The 19,114-nt window shown below is 33.7% G+C and overlaps 1 protein-coding gene across 25 annotated transcripts in view; it reads left to right on the top strand.

Annotated features, from left to right (window-relative positions):
- Positions 1–19,114, top strand: part of LOC124368346 (C-Jun-amino-terminal kinase-interacting protein 4) — a 152,075-nt gene that overhangs the window by 131,384 nt on the left and 1,577 nt on the right. Inside the window, exon 28 of one of the 25 annotated variants that reach the window (XM_046825676.1) lies at positions 10,554–10,617. The exons of the other annotated variants lie outside the window; for them this stretch is intronic. Within the exon in view, the coding sequence (XP_046681632.1) occupies positions 10,554–10,617 (64 nt within the window). The remainder of the gene's footprint in view (positions 1–10,553; positions 10,618–19,114) is intronic. 25 annotated transcript variants of the gene reach the window in all.

Raw genomic sequence — 19,114 nt, 5'->3', positions numbered from 1 at the left:
AGCCAATAATGTCCAAAAATAACAACAAAAAACCTGCAAAGTATCCCTGTGGCATTTGCACCACAGGTGTCAAGTATGCAGCCATTCAATGCACAGAATCTTGTGGAACTTGGTTTTCATGCTAAATGCGTCAACTTGGATGAAAAAAAACTTACAAAAATGGCTACCTCAAGCTGGCTTTTGTCCTGGATGTATGGCATCCAAGCAACCAAGCAAGACCACAGTAAGAGTCAAACAAAATACTGTTAATGAAGAGTATTTTACTTCTAACCCAGAAAATTCAGCCCGAGGTGTTGATTCCAAGTCTTCCCACTCCCCTCTCACAAAAAAACAACAGCTTAACAATCACGGAATTAGAAAACAGTCTATTAGAGAACGATCCTACTAACAATGAGGACAGGCTTAAAATGGCTGCTACAATAGGCGCTGCACTTCTAGAAGAAAACAAAAGTTTAAAAGGACAGATCACCATATTAAAGAGCAAGTTAGATAGCAGAGATGCTCAGATAGAAGAGATAAAAGAACAGGAATGTAATTATTTGAGAAAAATTGAAGACCTGCTAACAAAAATGGATGAAACACAGGCTCAACTTAACAAGGAAAAGCACGAAAAAAGCAAAATCCAACAAATCTATCAAGACCCACACGCTATTGAACAGGAACAGCTTATAACTAATCACATAAATAGAATCAAATCATTGGAAATTAAAAATATACAGATGAACAAAAGGCTTACTACCGCTAGGGAAACAGTTCTTTCTGAAACCAGAGAAATAGAAACTCAAACACCAAACTAATTATGCACTTCCACCACCGAACTCATCTCTCCTTGCTAGAAATTGCACAGTTGAAAGTAAGGCAGGAGCAAATGGAAAAACAAACTTATGAGCTTCAGTGAACAAATTCACAAATATGAAGTTATCCAGGCACAAGAGGAAACTCTGGAAGAACCACTACAAAAAGCTACACCACCACCTCCCAAAATTTAAAAATCTCTGCAATAACAACAAACACCAATAGTGTAAACATCTCAACTAGAAACAAAAGGCTTAGAGAATGCAGGGGAAAAAAACTTCTTCAGTGTCTCCCTCCAAAATGCTAAGGTATTTGGCTGCAGGCAAAGGTGGCTCGCAGACAGAGCCAAAGCTCCACACTTTCAAAGTCAGCAAATGCCCACCAATCACGGCTAAACAGCTAGGAGAGAATGAAACGTTAGAAGAGTTCTTCAACACAAACTTTAATGAGGCTTTAAATTTGTGTCCTCTCCTTTCTGTGGATGTTGACTGTACAGAACACCAAGAGAAACACAAAGCAATAGACACTTCAGTATTACCCCAACCTACAGTAGAACACTTACCCTTAGTAAAAGCAAGGAGAGAAAACTATACTGTCCCAAAGACCGACACTAACTCTGCTCTTGTGATATCGCCCACACAGGCATCCTCACAATCCAGGCAACATACATCAAACCAGCAATCTTTTTTAGACAAACTCAAGATGAAGGACACGAGTTTCATAGTTGAATCAACAATAAGGTCCACACAGAATCAAAATAAACTACAAAAACTCACCATAGCTCACCATAATATTGATGGCCTTCAAAACAAAATCGACAGACTGACTCATTTTTTGCACAACTCTAACCCAGACTTAATAATTCTCACAGAACATGGTCTAAGTAGAGAAAAACTGGAAAACACGAGAATCCTTGGCTTCAGTCTCATAGGTGGTTTTGCCAGACAGCGGCACCGAAAAAGGTGGAGTGGCTGTATTATTGCGAACTTAAAACTGGAAAACAAAATAGCAGTAACATCTATATCAAGAACTACATCAGAACTTATATGCGAAAGTATTCTTCTGAAAATTGAGCTTAAACAAAAATTTTCTTCACCTACTAAGCGTATACAAGCCCACCTTGCAGCAACTTGGAAAAACGCAATAAACTTTTTATCATCGGAACTAGACAAAATCGTAAACATAAATGACCCGATACTGGTGATGGGAGATGTAAATGTTGACAACCTGGTTGACAGTTGCGACAAAAGAACTCTGGATGAAATGCTCCTTAGCTACGGCTTGAGAAGGCTTTAACTACCTCCAACCAGAATAACTAGTCATAGTCGGACCTCTATAGATTTGTCTGTACAAAACACCGGAGAAACACTAATAACTACTAGAGTGCAAAAAACAGGTCTCTCGGACCACACTGCACAGCTATGTACTATCATCAACCGATATGACAAAGCAAACACTGAACCAATCACAGAGAAGACAATTCACTACACGAACAGTGCAGGAACTGAAGCTCAATCTTCAAGCACAAGATTGGTCACAAGTCATACTTACTGAGGACGCGGAAGCTGCATACAAAGCATTCAATGGAATCCTTCAATCTGCTATGAACATAGCGTGCCCTCTCAAGATAATAAAGAATAGAAGAAATTTCACCAAAAATATTTGGGACAGCGAAAGTCAGACTCTAAAAATGCTGTACTTTGGAGGCCCTGAACAGAGAACTCATCACTGGTCACCCTGATGATAAAAAAGAAACAGCTCGAAGGAAAAAAACTTACGATCAAAAACTCAAAACACTTCGAAAACAGTGCAACTCAGCTTATATAGACAGGTCTGACAACAAATCAAAAGCCATGTGGAGAGTTATAAATAATGAAAGAAAAGAAAAATCAACCAAAAATCAACTGGAATGTTTAAGAATAAACGAAGACATCTCGGATTCTCCAAAGGTCATTGCCAACCATTTGAATAACTTCTTTGCTACAAACCGCTGACAGAACACTTAACAAAAATGGAAATAGACCAACACCAACATCTACAATAGAACTAAATAACCTGCTCCAAATTCCAAAATTAAATTTTTTTGAAACAGATGAACTAGAAATTGAAACAATAATTAACTCGTTAAAACCAAAAACATCAACAGGTGAGGATGAGATCTCCTCCAAACTAATTAAAACAATGCAAACACGAAATCATCATCCCACTGACAATAGTTGTCAATAAAACACTCTCCCAAGGAACATTTCCCAGTGATCTGAAACTCTCAAGAATTTACCCAAAGTATAAAAGCGGAGCAGCAAATGAAGCCACCAGTTTTACAGGCCAATCTCTCTCACATCAACATTTTCTAAAATTTTGTGGAACATGTAGTACGAAGTAGACTTCTGGGACATCTCAAACAGCATAATCTCCTTACATCTAGACAACATGGCTTTGTGAAAGACAGATCCACCTCAACAGCAATAGCCCAACTAATAGAAGCCATAATAGACAAACTGGAAAAAGGACAGATCGCCTCAAGTATATTGTTGGACTTCAGTAAGGCATTCGACTGTCTGGATCACAAACTTATCCTACAAAAGCTGCAGTATCTGGGAGTCACTAACAAGGAACTAGACTGGTTCAAGAGCTATTTAAGCAACAGGAAGCAGGTAGTCGAAATCACTCATATGGAGAACAATACTGTTGAAGAAAGTAAAATCCGAACAACTATCAGTGAGCAGAGGAGTACCTCAAGGCTCCGTACTCGGACCTGTTTTTGTACATTCTAGTAACTAATGACTTCTCAGATTATCTTAAGGACTACTGCAAAATAGTAATGTACGCTGATGACACAGCTCTGATTTTAGCAAATAAGGACAAGGACCAAACTCGACATAGACTCTTTTATTGCATATACCCAGGCAAAGCAATACTGCTCTCTCAACGATCTGGTTTTAAATGACTCGAAGACACAGCAATTAATTTTCACAGCTAGATACCAAACAACTTCCATGGCGTCCCAGAAATAACAACAATAGAAACAGGAAAATACCTTGGAATAATCTTAGATCAAAATCTCTCTTGGGAACCCCATATAAACCAACTCTGTCACAAACTTAACAGCAGCCTATATGCAGTACGGAGAATGAAACAAATCAGCAGCACCCGAGTAGCTTTAACAGCTTACTACTCCCTGTTAGAATCTCACCTGAGATATGGTCTGATCGTCTGGGGAGGCACGACAATCGCAAACCTTCAACGGGTACTTATTATCCAAAAAAGGGCTATTAGGATTCTAAAAGAACTAGGACCACTAGACTTGTGTCGAGCTGCCTTCAGGAGTTGGGAATCTTGACTGTGGTAAACATCTACATCCAAGAAACAATCCTCTTTGCAATAAGAACAGGCCAAAGCAAGAACTGGTGACAACCATCCCTACAGCACCAGAAACAGGAGCAACTTCCTCCTCAATCAGCACCATCTGAGCTTGTTTGAGAAAAAACCGTCGTACAGAGGAGCGCTGTTTTTTTCAACAAACTGCCCGAATCCTTGAGGAAGCTTCCAGAGAAGAACTTCAAATCTTCCTTAAAATGCTGGCTTCTGGAGCGTTCCACACTACACCGTACAAGAGTTCACCCAATGGAGAACCAGCATCTTGTAATAACGGACACTGAATTGAACACAAATTGTAACACTAACACAAGTGACCTTTGCTCTGTTCTCTATGAATATGTGCAATAAAATAAATAAATAAAAAAAAAAATAAATACAGTTATACCTTGGATCAAGAAGAACATATATGTACCTTTCATATCTTTAGGGTATTTCTATAAAAAGTTAATGTACATGCAGTCAGGCGGACTGCTCTCTGACCTTTTGTTCTCAAAATTAATAGTGTCCTTTCTTGGATCAATAAGTGATTTTAAAAAGATCTGACTGGTGCTTAATAAAAGAAACCTTGACCAACCTGTATTAAAAACTGAAAGTGGTGCAGTATTGTAATACACAACACAGTTTTACCAAACTAAGCAGGAAATGTATTTTGTTTAGTTAAAATTTAAACTGGTGATTTATTGGAAATAATTTTATTTGAAATATATAATGTGAAAACGTATTGCGACAGGTTAATCACTATTATGTGGTTTAACTTGTGATAATAAAACTTTGAACTCAAACTGGAAATTGTAATTACTTTTTTATGCACTCAATTATCTTATCAACTATCAAAAGTAGGTAAAAATCTCGTAAATGATAAAGATCAAGGTATAAAAATCAATTAAATATTTCAAAACAAAAATATTGAATTTAAAAAAATTTTAGCATCAGTAATGGGTATGAATAACTAATATCATTTCAGCTTTTTTTATAGTAACTGAATACATTAACTCCATAATTTAATTTAGGACAGTGAAGACAGGAACACCCTGTATTTAAAACATGTAAAAATATATATTTTACTATGAGTTGAGTTTTTGTTACACATCATTTTTAGTTCTAATTATTCCAAATTAAAGTGTGGAATTACTTTTAAAACATACTCACATTATGTAGGAATTTGAGTAGTATTTTTTTAACACTAAGCAATTGACAATACAATGTTTATAAATTTATGTCATCACAGTTTTCTTGCATTACAAAAAAATAATCACCCAAATGCAATAATGTTAACGTTTTTTATTTACCACTGTTAAAGAATAGATGTTTCTATACCTCCTTACCTTACAAACCACTTTCATCATTGACATCCTTCACTGTTAGATTATTTTTTCTAATAATTTTGTTTCCAATCAAATTCAATAGACACATTTTTTAAGTAGCTACATATTTCATAGCGCATCAAGTATAATTTTCTTCTTCTCATATTCAATACTGTCATTTAACTTGTAATAATGAAACTTAAATTAGTTTTCTTTTCTGTATATTTTTCTCCAAGCTAATTTTTTGTTTATTTGTGAATTATTGCAAAGAGTTTCAAAATAAATTGTACATTACTTCCAATCATTATGATGGGGTTTCGGAAAGCTTTTCTCTGTCCATTTTAGGTTGTTTGGAAAACCAAAATGAAGGACAATCAAATACAAAAAAATTTCGTCCATGTACGTACATGCTTTAGACACTTGTTTGTTGCTTGAAGTGTACATAAAGGTACCAGCCACAAATTTCTGGAGGTATAAATAAGAGCTGCACTATAAATAATTCATTACTTTTCAAGTGCTTCTTTATTTTTGGTTGTTGGCATTGCAAAATTGATATAATTGGAAGTTGTTTTGCAATTGCTTCATCTTTACCTTCCTACTGTGTAAATGTTACTATATTTTTACACTATATTTTAAATTTTAACTACATTTTAGTAGTATAAGAGTTTTTAAATCAGGACTTAACACTTTGACTATCAAATGATATAGTGAATGTTGTTAGGAGACACATTATACAATTCTACTGGAAACGTTGGTAGTGAACATATTAATTTAAATAAACAATGTAGAAAGTAGAAAATACAAAATGTGGCTAGAAAAAATTTTAAACAACAAATATTTTTTAATATTATCTAGAATTTTATTATCATCTCTCCTTTCACATGAATTGCCTACCTCTCCCTTAATGTGCTGGGAGTAATTTTTGATAAGTTCGTAACCGTAAATCATTTTTGCTTTGGCTCCTTCAATGTACTCAAATTAATTTCTGTTATTGTGAAAGTTTCCCAACTTCAGGAAACAGCAATCATCAGTTTGAGATAAATCAAGCAAGTATTCCTACGCAGGAATGTAGAACTTAATAAAAAACTTCTTTACAGACAGAAGGTAAGATGGGGTAGGAGGGATATATTCTATGTAAATAGTCCACGAATGATTTTTCCACAAATTGGGCCTTTTCTCTGTGTACGTATTTAAAAATAATTGTCACAATTCCGTGTAGTAATTTGGATTTACTACGTATCATATATAGTATTTAATCAATATATGATAGATATGTATTTAGTTAAATTTATTATTGCCATTAATTTTGAACATTCAAGGTTTCTTTTGGTTTTTCTCAATTTAAAATGTTCAAGTAGATCCATGTGTCTTGTAATATACAATAAAATTAAAAAAACACGTATTTGTGATCTTTTACATTTGTACAAAACGCTGTTTTAATTCTAATTTGTTTTTTGAAATAACTGCAGTTCTACGTTAAAAATAGGTGCTTTGGATAGTTTAAAAGCTTTTTTTAACAATATTGACTATTCTGTTACAAAACCATAGAGCTTGAAAATATGAAAAATCTTAACTGACAAAATTGTATTAATTTTTAATCAATTAATTTGTTAATTTGTTTTGCAATGTGTAATTATTTAATTTTATTTTTGAAATTGCACGTAAAGATTTTTTAAGCCTGTCCTAAAACATTTATTTTTGACTCTGAACTGCAGATACTCCTAAACAAATCCTGATAAAGAAATAAGCTAACATGAGTATTTTTACATATTGTCCACTTTTTTTTATCTGAAACTAATTTGCCTGTCATTTATGTATGGCTCAAAATACTTGTAACAAAACAGTTTATAATTGGACTAGTAACTTTGTACATAAAATTCGCCCAAGTAACTTTTGTTAAGTGACAAGATCTGGGACGTCAGGTGAAGACTCTGAAAATCACCAGACTGTGAATCAGAATAACCTTCCACGTATTGAGCTGCTGTCTCGACAAGAGGTCTATAAATAGTAGCATTTTTTATATTCTTGCATTGAGAGATTGTACAAGACCAATCTCAGATAGATGTTTATTCAGCAATTCACTTATTTCCCATCACAAATCTAAATATTCTTCTTGAATTCATATTCCCTCAGGCCCTTGGAGAAGAAATTCTCATCCATATATTCTCTCTGATAATAAACACTGAGGCTGATTAGTTGTGAAAGGTCCTAGTTTGTTTTAACAGTCCAGCTTATGAGCTGTGATGGCAGTGTTACAAGATGAGAGCAGTTGATGGATGAATTAAAATTTTCTGACAGGGGATCTCCAAATTGTTACTTCTGCATTAGCCTTTATTTTCACACCAATAAAAATTATTCTATAGAGTTCTGTATTATCAGTCATAAAGTGTATGTTAGGCAAGGCTGGTTTGTATTTGGCCTACTGTAATATAAACTGCCCCGCCCCATATATACATCAGTTATTCTCTAGCCACACTTTGTATCTTCCTGTCAGGTATTTTCAAAGCTATGTGAAAGAATAGTCCTTAAAAGACTCCTGACATACTGCAACGAAAAACTGTCTCCTCACAAACGCACAGCATGGCTTTATTAAGGGCAAGTCAACAACAACAGCCATGATTAAACTCATAGAATCTGTTATTGACGACCTCGAACAGCGAAAACTCTCTACTGCACTTTTTTTAGATTTTTCAAAGGCATTCGACTGCTTGAGCCATGACCTCATTATAACAAAACTGGAAGCCTTAGGCATATCAGGGAAAGCCAAAGACTGGTTCAAAAGCTACCTAACTGGACGACACCAACTGGTGGAGCTCAAGCACACAGAAAATGGCATTACCAAACATGTGCAATCAAATACATTGCCAGTAACCCGTGGCGTACCTCAAGGCTCTGTGCTGGGCCCAGTCCTCTTCGTTTTATTCACTAATGACATGCCCCAACTTCTTCAGGACCACTGTTTTACCATCATGTATGCGGATGATACGACACTGTTACTAAATGACAAAACAACTGATAAATTAGCCGTTACCGCATACATAGCTCTTAACATGGCCTATCAGTACTGCCATAACAATGACCTGGTCGTCAACCCTACAAAAACTAACCAAGTTGGATTTGGGCACCGAAACGAAGATGTACCACAGATACCAGGCGTCACCTTGGAAAGCCAAGTGAAATTTCTAGGCATAACTCTAGACAACATGTTATGCTGGACCCCACACATAGAAAATCTTTGTAAAAAATTAAACACTAGTGTCTATGCAATTAAACAAATTAAGGCCATTAGTGACCTAGCAACAGCAAGAACTGCATATTTTGCACTCTTCGAAACACACTTAAGGTATGGCCTTGCCGTCTGGGGTGCAGCTTCTGCAGAAAACATCGAGAAAATCCTGGTCATTCAAAAAAAGGCAGTCAGAACTTTAGCCGGACTGCAACGACTTGACAGCTGCAGGGAAGCATTTAAATCATTAAATATCTTAACGATTGTTGGACTCTACATCAAAGAAGTTGTGATGTACGTGGATGGAGAAGATCTCTTAAGAGGATCGGATCTACACACCTACTGCACACGTAATGCCAACCTCTACAACCTCCCAGCACATCGCCTCACTCAATATGAGAAAAAAAACCACATATAAAGGTGCTAAATTCTTCAACCGTCTACCAAGGGACATAAGAACAGGAAGTGGAAGCAAGCTGAAATCAAGACTTCACAGCTGGTTGGCCGAACGTCCATTTTACTCCATCAACGAGTTCCTTCAACATGACTAAACCGATTCCAAAGAACGCTTTATCTGTTAAAACATTTCACTGACTCATTTACAAATGTATAATTTGTATCTCTATGTGACTTGAATTATGACTATGTATAATTGACACCATTTCTGTTCTCAATGAACATGTTATTAAAGGATGTTTTGGTTTTGATTTGAGGTTATTTGGTTGATTTGTGATCACAAATTGGATTTATTCCTTGTGAACTTAAAAAGGAACTGCTCTCTGATTATGACTTATATGATAAATAGTGTAGTAGTCCAGTGCCAATTTGGATTTTATAATCATACAACTGAGTTTTATTTGAAATCAGTAGAGGAATTTCCCCTAATAAAGAAATTGTCAAAAATCAGTTGCTTGTGTGGAGGTTGAAATAGAAGCGTTTCAAAAGAGTTAAAAATATCAAACAATAATGTTTTTCTCAGATCTTGCATTAATTAGCTTGTCACATATAAATCAACCATCAGCTAATCATATACAGGTAGACTGCTAGCCTGAAAGTGGGGACTTCCAATATCTTTATTAAGTTGACAGTGACATATCTATTATTTCTGTGTTCGACAGTCGGTTTTAAGTCTGTCAAGCTGAGAAACATGTGATCTAAAAAACATTATTGTTCAATATTAATTATCCTCTCTTTATAAACTTCCATTTCGATCTCAATCAAAACTAGTACAGCTGGTGATAAATTTGTTTTCTAGAAAAATTCCTCTATTGATTTCAAGAAAAACCAATTTGTGTGTTATACAATATAAATTGTTTCTCAACTCCAGGCTAGAAGTAAAAATAGCACATTGCAAACAATTGAATAATAAATCCATACCATATAAGTGAAGATATTAAATAAATGTTAACAGATTTAAATGTCTATCTCCACAAAATTATTGTACATAAATTTAACATTCCAGCCTACGAATAATGTTAAATTCGATTTTATAGTTATAGATGTAATCAATGTATAGTTGCAGAAATGATAATTGTTGTCTAAATTCTAGTGCATTATAATGAATTGCAATTATTTTGGTTGGTTTCATTTCAGAAATAACACTACTTCATTTTATATTGCATTACTGTATGACATGCTATCATATACAACATTAATCTTATCCCTTCTTTTTTACGTTTTTTTTGTTTTGGATGGCATTTTTCTTGGTCTGACCTGGATCCATTAATTGGCTTTTTCAATGTAGTGTTTATTTAGTATTTTTATTGAATAATTTATTTTACTTTTGTTTTTATTTTATGTTGTGTTTGTGTGTTGTGGTGCGAGTGCAATGCATGATGGGATGTTTGCAGTGGATGATGCAGAGGAAGCCCAGGATGCAGCTTCTCATCTCATAGTCTGGCATTTGTTACCGCGGTACGCCATTTCACGCTCATTCATTGCATTTTAATAACCTTTCAGTCTTCCTAATGCAACGCCACAGACACTGCTTGCTTTGTACTTATTTAAATCATGATGACTGAATATTATTTGTTCAAACATTTCATTGACTTATCACAATAGAATACTTAAAATTTGGATGAACAAAAGCAAATACTTCATTTACATAAGACTAACTCAGCATGTGGTTTTGATTGATAATATTAAATATAAATATTTGTAGTTAAATACATGATTGTTTACATGTTTTAAAGTTTTAGACCACTCATAATTTTTTTTTATTAAAGTAAATATTTTTGAAAGCAAAATATTTTTGCTAAAAATATATTTGAGTTCTGTAATAATTCAAATTTGACTTTTATATACTATCTGTATAGTTTATAACTCATTTCACCAAAAACTAACAGATGAATTTAAGAGTAAGTAAGCTAAAAATAGATTGTATTTTTTGGTATCACCTCACTTCAAAATGTAAAAATATTTTCTTAACACCTTTACTGTCTCAAACTTAACTGGCTACTCATGCTTCATATACATTAATTCTAAGTGAAAAAAGCATCATCCTTACTCTGGCGTTTCTTTCATAGCATCCTCTTAATTTATTGTCAAATGAAATAAAAGTTAATCTAGAAAATCTAAGTTTAAAAAAACCTGTATTTGGCCACATTGTTCGTGCCAAATTTTCTTTGTATATATAAATGCATAAATAAACAAAATAAAGTTCAATTTCAACTTCCGATAGTTTAGTTCTACTGGTTATTTTATGATTAACTTTCAAACTCAGAGATCTTAAGTCTTTGGTCCGAGACGGTGACCCAGATCTCAATCTTCAAATTAGTCTATTAGTGGACAACAGCTGATCGGTAGTATGCAAACTCCTGAATGCTAAAACGTGTTATTATTGTACTTTCTGTATGAAAAACACATAGATAGATAACGAAATTAACACATTAACGTAGTTTTATAAAGTAATATTTTTCTTACAGTTTGTATTTTCTATATTTATTTTCATGCATCGCAGTGAGACTGCTTGTGTCCATTCATGGACAAGATCTAATTGGCAGTATGAATCTTACCAACTGTTAAAATGTGTTTCTACCATATTTTATTTATAAGAATACATAAATAGCCAAATTAACAAATTATCGTTGTTAATAACAACAAATTTAGCTTGCAGTTCCTGTTCCTTGAATCTATTTATGTTCATGCATCTCTGTTTGCTGTATCTATATGTGGACTTATGTTACTTCATGATAAGCAAACAGAAGTTCACTATTCTTTGTATCTTGTATTTTGTGTAGTTGTATAAATATGTCATCTATAAAATATATGTATGTTTATATCTTAAAGACTGGCTGCTCCTACTGCCAGACTTGCTTCACAGTAACTAAACAAAACCAGTTAGTACATTATATTATTAGTTATAAATAATACAAGGATTGGAATCAAATTTTAAGTCGTGAGTCTAGACCATAATTTTGGTATTGTAATTGAATTTTTGTTGAATTGGTCCATTTTTATCTGAGATCATGAAGTAAAATAATTTATCACATGCTCATAAAGTTGGCCTATAGATATTAATTTAACACCTAAGAATTTAAGTAAATAAATGATCCAAAACACTCATTAGTGTCACATACTCTACCAGGGATAGGTTATAATTATCAAATAATAAAATATTTATCAGTTGAGATTGCTTTGTATAATTTGTAACATGTATATGTTTACATTTACAGTAAAAATTATATGCTCAACTTATGGATTATTTTATATTACTACATTTCAGGATAACCAGTTAAGAAAAACATTGTACTTTTTACAATTAATAAATAGTTATTAGCTGAATATTTAGCAAAGTCTCTCTTGCAGATGTTTATAACAAAATCCTACTTCTGTCTGTCTGAACAATTGATAACTGTCGAATAAGTTAATCTAAAGGGTTAAAATTTCATGTGAAACTCTACCTCTGCATCGGTATTGAAAATTACATTATCCTTATTGGTATCATGTTGGCAACAAGAACTCAAAATAAACAAGTTAATAACGGATTATAAGATTACTCATGTGAAATTTTACATTCATTAAACATATCAACACATGAAGTTATTTGTTGAATTGGTTGGTTTTTAACAAATCTTCAACATTTTATTTTCACCTACAAAGTTTTTTTTCTATTTGATAGTCCCAGTCCGAAATAGTTAGCTGGCAGGTTTCACCACATGAAGGGGAGTGGGAAGGATGACATCCGTTAAACTGCCTCTGGTAATATCAAACATCTTGAAAGTTTAAAACAGGAGAAATACCTTCAGCCTCATAAAAATCATTATATGTTTGCCACTATATAATTCAATTTTTATTTAATTGCAGACGCAAGTGAACTCTTCTGGTCTGTGTATACAAAATACATACAAGGAAATGTTGCAATAAATTGAGTGATTGTAAAATTATAATAATAAATCTTTATTGTCACAAACGTTTCATGATAATATAGCACAGCTATAAAACAGATGACATTGTCAGATATAACCTGCACTACTCTTGTTTGAGTAAATCCAAACAACCAAACACACAATACAATAATACACACAAAAAAGCAATAAAACACACACAATAAAACAGGGTATTAATTAACTTATCATAGAAAAGCAATATGCCAACTTGTAGACCTACTTAAAAATATAAAAATCAATATTAACAAACAGTAATACAGTGCCTAAAACTAAAAAAAATTTCATTTAAAAACTCACTTACATTATAAAATGTTTTTTCAAGAAGCAACTCCTTAATGTTATTTCGGAATGCGCCTGAATATATTAATTCCTTAAACCTTAAAGGTAATTTATTGAAAAAAATTTTCCCCATGTAGAATGGTGTCTTTTCCACCACTTTCAGATGATGTCTGGGATATTAAAAATTAGTTTTATACGTAGTATTACGTCTGTGTTTTTGGTTTTCATTAAAAAGGTTATCATAATTAGACTGCACTGTTAATAACGGTTTGAAAATTATTAGGCCTGGTACAGTTAAAATTTTATGTTCATTAAAGATAGGCTTACAAGAAGCCTTCCAAGATAAAAATGTCATTATTCTTAAAAATTTCTTCTGAATTAAACAATTTTATCTGTATCTGTTGAAACCCCCCAGGACTCAATTCCATACTGAAGGATTGAATAAAAATAAGCATAATATATGATTAAACGTGTTTTTAAATCTATGGTATGTTTCAAAATAATCATTTGAAAGCATGCAGAGTTTAACTTTCTTAAAATAGTTTCAATGCACTTAGTCCAATTTAAATGCAAATCTAGTTATAGCCCCCAAAATTTTGTGTTTTTACTAATACAGGGTGACCACCGGGAACCGGACGTTTTTTAAATAAACATAAACCCCTTATTTTTTAACATAAAACTTATTTTATTACATAGAAATGTTTGTACTTACATGCCATTCAAGAACAATATTACTTATGGAATATAACGTCAAATAGATGGTGTCCATTTTCTTGAATGCAGGTTTCTAACCTTTTAAGAAAATCCGCATGTACACGTTCGAGAAGCTCTTGATCAATTGCTGCCACTTCGGTCTTGATTGCATTCTTTAGCTCTGCCAAGGTGCGAGGTTTGTTGTTGTAGACTCGTGATTTGAGGTACCCCCACAAACAAAAGTCACAAGTGGTCAAGTCTGGTGACCTTGGGGGCCACTGGATGTCGCCAAAATGGGAAATGACCCTTCCTGGAAACATCTGACGGACCACAGCCATAGACAAGCAAGCAGTATGCGGCTGTGGCACCATCTTGTTGAAAATAAACGTGTTCATTTCCGTCTAGACCTCGTCTTCTCAGTTATGGACGTAAGAAAGTGTTCAGCATGTGAGTGTAACGTTTGGAGTTGACTGTTACTGAGGCTCCATTTTCACCTTCAAAAAAATACGGACCAATAATTCCAAAAGTGGCAACCGCACACCACACAGTTACACGTTCTGAATGGAGAGGTTTTTGGTGAATTATGCGAGGATTCTCGGTTACCCAGTAACGTAGATTTTGCTTGTTAACGTCTCCATTTAAATTAAAATGTGCCTCATCACTCATAATGATTATTGTGCTGTCATTATCTTCGAGCAACACTTGCATGTGAATGGCGAAGTCCTCTCGCTGAGCGTAATCTCTTTCCTTTAGCTTCTGAACTACACACATTTTATAAGGATGAAATTTTAAATCACTTTGCAAAATTTTCCGTACTGATTCACGCTTTAACCTTAGTTCACTTGCATGTCTTCTTGCTGAACGACTTGTGCTCCGAATGAGGGCTAGTCTCACCCTCTCGACGTTTTCCGGCGTCCTTACGGTCTTCCTTGGGCCAGGAGATTTAAAAAAAAAAATAACTCCTGTCGTTCTCAGATTTTGAACCCACCTGTGAATAGTATTGCGGGTAGGAACCGTACCATGGCGTCCAAGGTTGAAATAAGTGCGAAAAAGCCGTTGTACCGTTGTAACAGACTCGCCATTTTGCACATACGCGTCGTACGCAAACATGCGATGCTCCACTGTCCACTGCTCCATGGCTACTGAAATGGCATTGTATAGCAAGGTCATTCACCACACTCTCCCCCCTCTCCCATCTTGGCTGAGCGTGTAATAACAATTCCAAAAACGTCCGGTTCCCGGTGGTCACCCTGTAGAAAATCTCTTGATATTCAAATTCTAAATCACTTAAATGATTTCTTGATTGAGGAGTACAAAATTTTACCAATCTAGTTTTTTCTTGGTTTAGTTTGAGTCCATTTGCTTCAAAGGATTCCTTTAATTCAGTTATGGTTTCACTGATTTTAACTTTCAATTCGTCATCATTCCTAGATCTAACAAGTTGTCGTGTCATCTGCATGAAGTGTTAAACTGTTTGATATGTTTGCAGGGAGATCATTTATGTACAAAAGAAACAAAAGAGGTCCCATTATTATAAAAGAATATATAACCAATATCAAAGGGCTCAGAAATTATACATATCATTATGTAATATATTATGTTTAAATAAACACATTACAATTCCCAATACAAAAAGGAAACACTACACCACACAAATAACTTAAATGATTAATGTATACATGTTTATGTTATTTATGTACTCTAGTGTTTCCTTTTTAAATTTACAAAGATATAACAGCTACCCCAGACTAACCTAGAATGCTGTATTTAGTCAGCTGCTGAGATATACTGTGCAGAAGATCAGTATAAGCAAGTAACCAGTTATTCTTTACCACCAAATTTATGTTCATAAAATTCCAATAATGCTGTGATCATGTTAATAAACCCTTCTTGTAATGCAATTAAACTCACTTTCATAAATTTTCTTTCTGTTACATTTTTGGTGAAATGTATTGAAAAGCAACATCACTTACTTAAACATGTATATTATGTAGTTGCATTTTAATTTAATCATTCTAGTTTTGTTTAAACTTGGTTTTAAATTACGATGGCGTCAGAAAATAAGGAACGTTTCCACCTGATGCCACCAGGAACGCCAAGAGCTTATATGTTGATGTGCTTGTGCTCGGCACCTCATTCAGCTTGTTCAGTTGTGACAACAGAAACACCTCCGCGCTGCTGGTTTTTTTATATTAAAATTTGAAATGTGTGCTGCAATCCAAAATCCTGTCAGTTATGAAGTGTGGTCTGTTCTTAGTTCTTTGTTGGAAAAAACTTAAAACCAATAGAAACACATCGGGAACTAAGTGAAGTGTACAGGAACAACAGAATGACTTGCCATTTAGTTCAAAAATGGCAAAACAAATGTTCATGATTAAGAGAAGAGTGGACGTCTGAGCATTGTGAATGGTGATCTGGTCACCAAAGTTAACTGCTGTTTCACAATAACTGAGCTTTCTCTATTTTTCTTACAAGTTTGACAGACTTTATTGTTTGAAATTGTTTCAAAGAAGTTAGGCACCACAAATTTTGTGCAAGATGGGTTCAAAAATGCTTACAGATCACCATAAAGAACAGTGAATGGGTGCAACTTTGACGTTTTTTGGAGGCCTACCAAAGTCATGGTGGTGCACTACTAGATCGAAATGTAATAGGAGACGAAACCTGGGTGGAACATGTGAATTGTGAGACAAAATTACACTCCATGGAGGGGTGTATACAAGTTCCCCTAAAAAACCAAGGATATGTCTGCAAACTTTGGCAACAGTATTCTGTGATGGGTGAAGTGTTCTTATTGATTTTCTCGAGCATGGTGCAGCATTAAACTCTGATCAGTACTCAAACGTTGCAAAACCTCAGGAGAGCTGTCCAAAACAAGCATAGAGGAAAATTGTCATCCAAAATTTTTTTTGCATGACCTCACACGGCAAACCGTACACAACAACTCTAGAACTCATTCAACTGGGAAGTTTTTCCTTTTCCCCCCTACAGTCCTGATCTTGCTCCAATTAATTTTCACTTGTTCCTGAAAATAAAGACCTGGCTAGTAACACCATTTTGACAACGATGAGGAGCTACTCATCAGTACCCGTCACTAAGTGGCTGAAATCACAGGCGACAGAATTCTATGACAGTAATTTTAAAGCTTGTTTACCACTATGATAAGTGCCTGAATTTGTATGGTGATTAAGTAGAAAAGTGGTATTTTAGTCCTTCTTTCACATGTATATAATAAACTAATTTTCTTGTATTTGTTTTTTTTTTTAATTCAAAAACGTTCCTTACTTTCTGAATAGCCTTTGTACATCAGGTTGTGTAACACATTTTGTGACACCAGTTTTATTTTAATTATCTTGCAAATTCACAAATATGAGGTGTTTATGAAACCAATACTATGTTTGTATTAAAAAAAATTGTTTTACCCTATTTTGGTCTATTTTACTTATCAAGCTGTAATATCTTGCACTAACAACATTCATTCTGTATTTAAAAATTTGTCATTATAGTTATAAGCCATACACGTACTGGTGTTATAGTGATGGAGAAAAATGTAAGACATCACATGCTCTACGAGTTTTCTAAAACATTTGCAGTAAATACATTTATTTATGTTTTTCCAACTACTGAGATTTTGGTCTTAATTTGGAAAGTTTAAACACAAATGGTAAGTTAATCCAAAAAATTAACCTACTAAACTTTAGAAATTGGGTGATTTGCATTGGGTGTCCAAATTAAATTAACTTTCAAATGTAGTATATACATACTTTTATAAATATGTTATTAAACTACATGTAATAGATATTTTTCTATTTCTTACAGTTTTTATCTGTTATAATCTTGTACAGCTTGTTTTGTTAGATGATTTATTGGTATTGCTGGTGTATTGTGATGTGGTTTGGTTTCAACCCTAAAAGCGCATTATTTGGAAATATCGGTATTATCTTATTTTTGTTTATTGTGTACATTACAATTCACAAAAGTGCCGCCAATATTTTGAAATACCTAAAGGTACAGTATTCATTATCTATTGTACTGATAGTATTTTATCTGTCTGTGGTTTGCATTTCCATGCTTGCTGTTTGGTGGTGGATACTTACTTGAATAATCTATAAGTTTTGTTTGCACATAACTGAAATATTTTTAGTCTCTGCCTTTTAAATACCAACAACTTATAGAAAAATATAATATAATTGTTTAAAGACAAGTTGCTTCTGTCAACTCACAGGTTCTAAGTAGTAACAACAAATAAATTACTCTACTGTAATCTTAAATTTACCTCACAAATAAAAATTGGTTGTTATGATTTGGGTAAGATTTAATCATATTATGATAAGTTTTAATGCATCATAAATCTTGGAACACTGCATAGTATCTGTACTAACACATTATTGCTTTTCCCTGATTACACAAACAGCAACGATTAATGAATATTCATTTCTATCATGACCAATTCTGAGACACCAGTTCTTTCATAATCCAAATTGCTTTTAAAGTAATTGTTTAGAGTTAAGTAAATCTTTTTCTGTATGCTCTTTTAGAAAAAAATACATAAGCATAACATGAAATTAAAAAATGGTATATTATAACATGAAACCGCATTCATAATTTTCTGTTATTTTACAAAAGAAAACTCACAATTCTCCAATAATTTGTGTATTTTACCACAAGGCCTTTCGACATCGAAGATGCCATCATGATTATTAATGGAGAATTATGAGTTTTCTTTTGTAAAATAATAGAAAATTGATATTCCAATAAGAAGAGCTCCTCCTCCTTCATCACATTCATAATGTTTGTTAATATGAAAACTTGATTAGTGAATACTATTTGTTCAGCAGATGTCCAATCATAAACTTAGTGGAATACATCACCATGTTTAAAAAATGTATAGTTGTTTATATTTAATACAATTTGATATGCCTTTTTCACAACTTTATTGCGTTATTAGAATGATTGTGTGGATCGCCTCAATTTTCTAGTTCAAATCATTAACATTGGTGTCAGCATTGTCCATATGCTGGGCCACACCTACCTCACTGTTATAGTCATAA

This window comes from Homalodisca vitripennis, chromosome 1 (assembly GCF_021130785.1).
Source record: "Homalodisca vitripennis isolate AUS2020 chromosome 1, UT_GWSS_2.1, whole genome shotgun sequence".
Lineage (NCBI taxonomy): Eukaryota > Metazoa > Arthropoda > Insecta > Hemiptera > Cicadellidae > Homalodisca > Homalodisca vitripennis.
The sequence above is the reverse complement of the archived record's forward strand: the minus strand, read 5'-3'. Positions and strand labels throughout refer to the sequence as shown.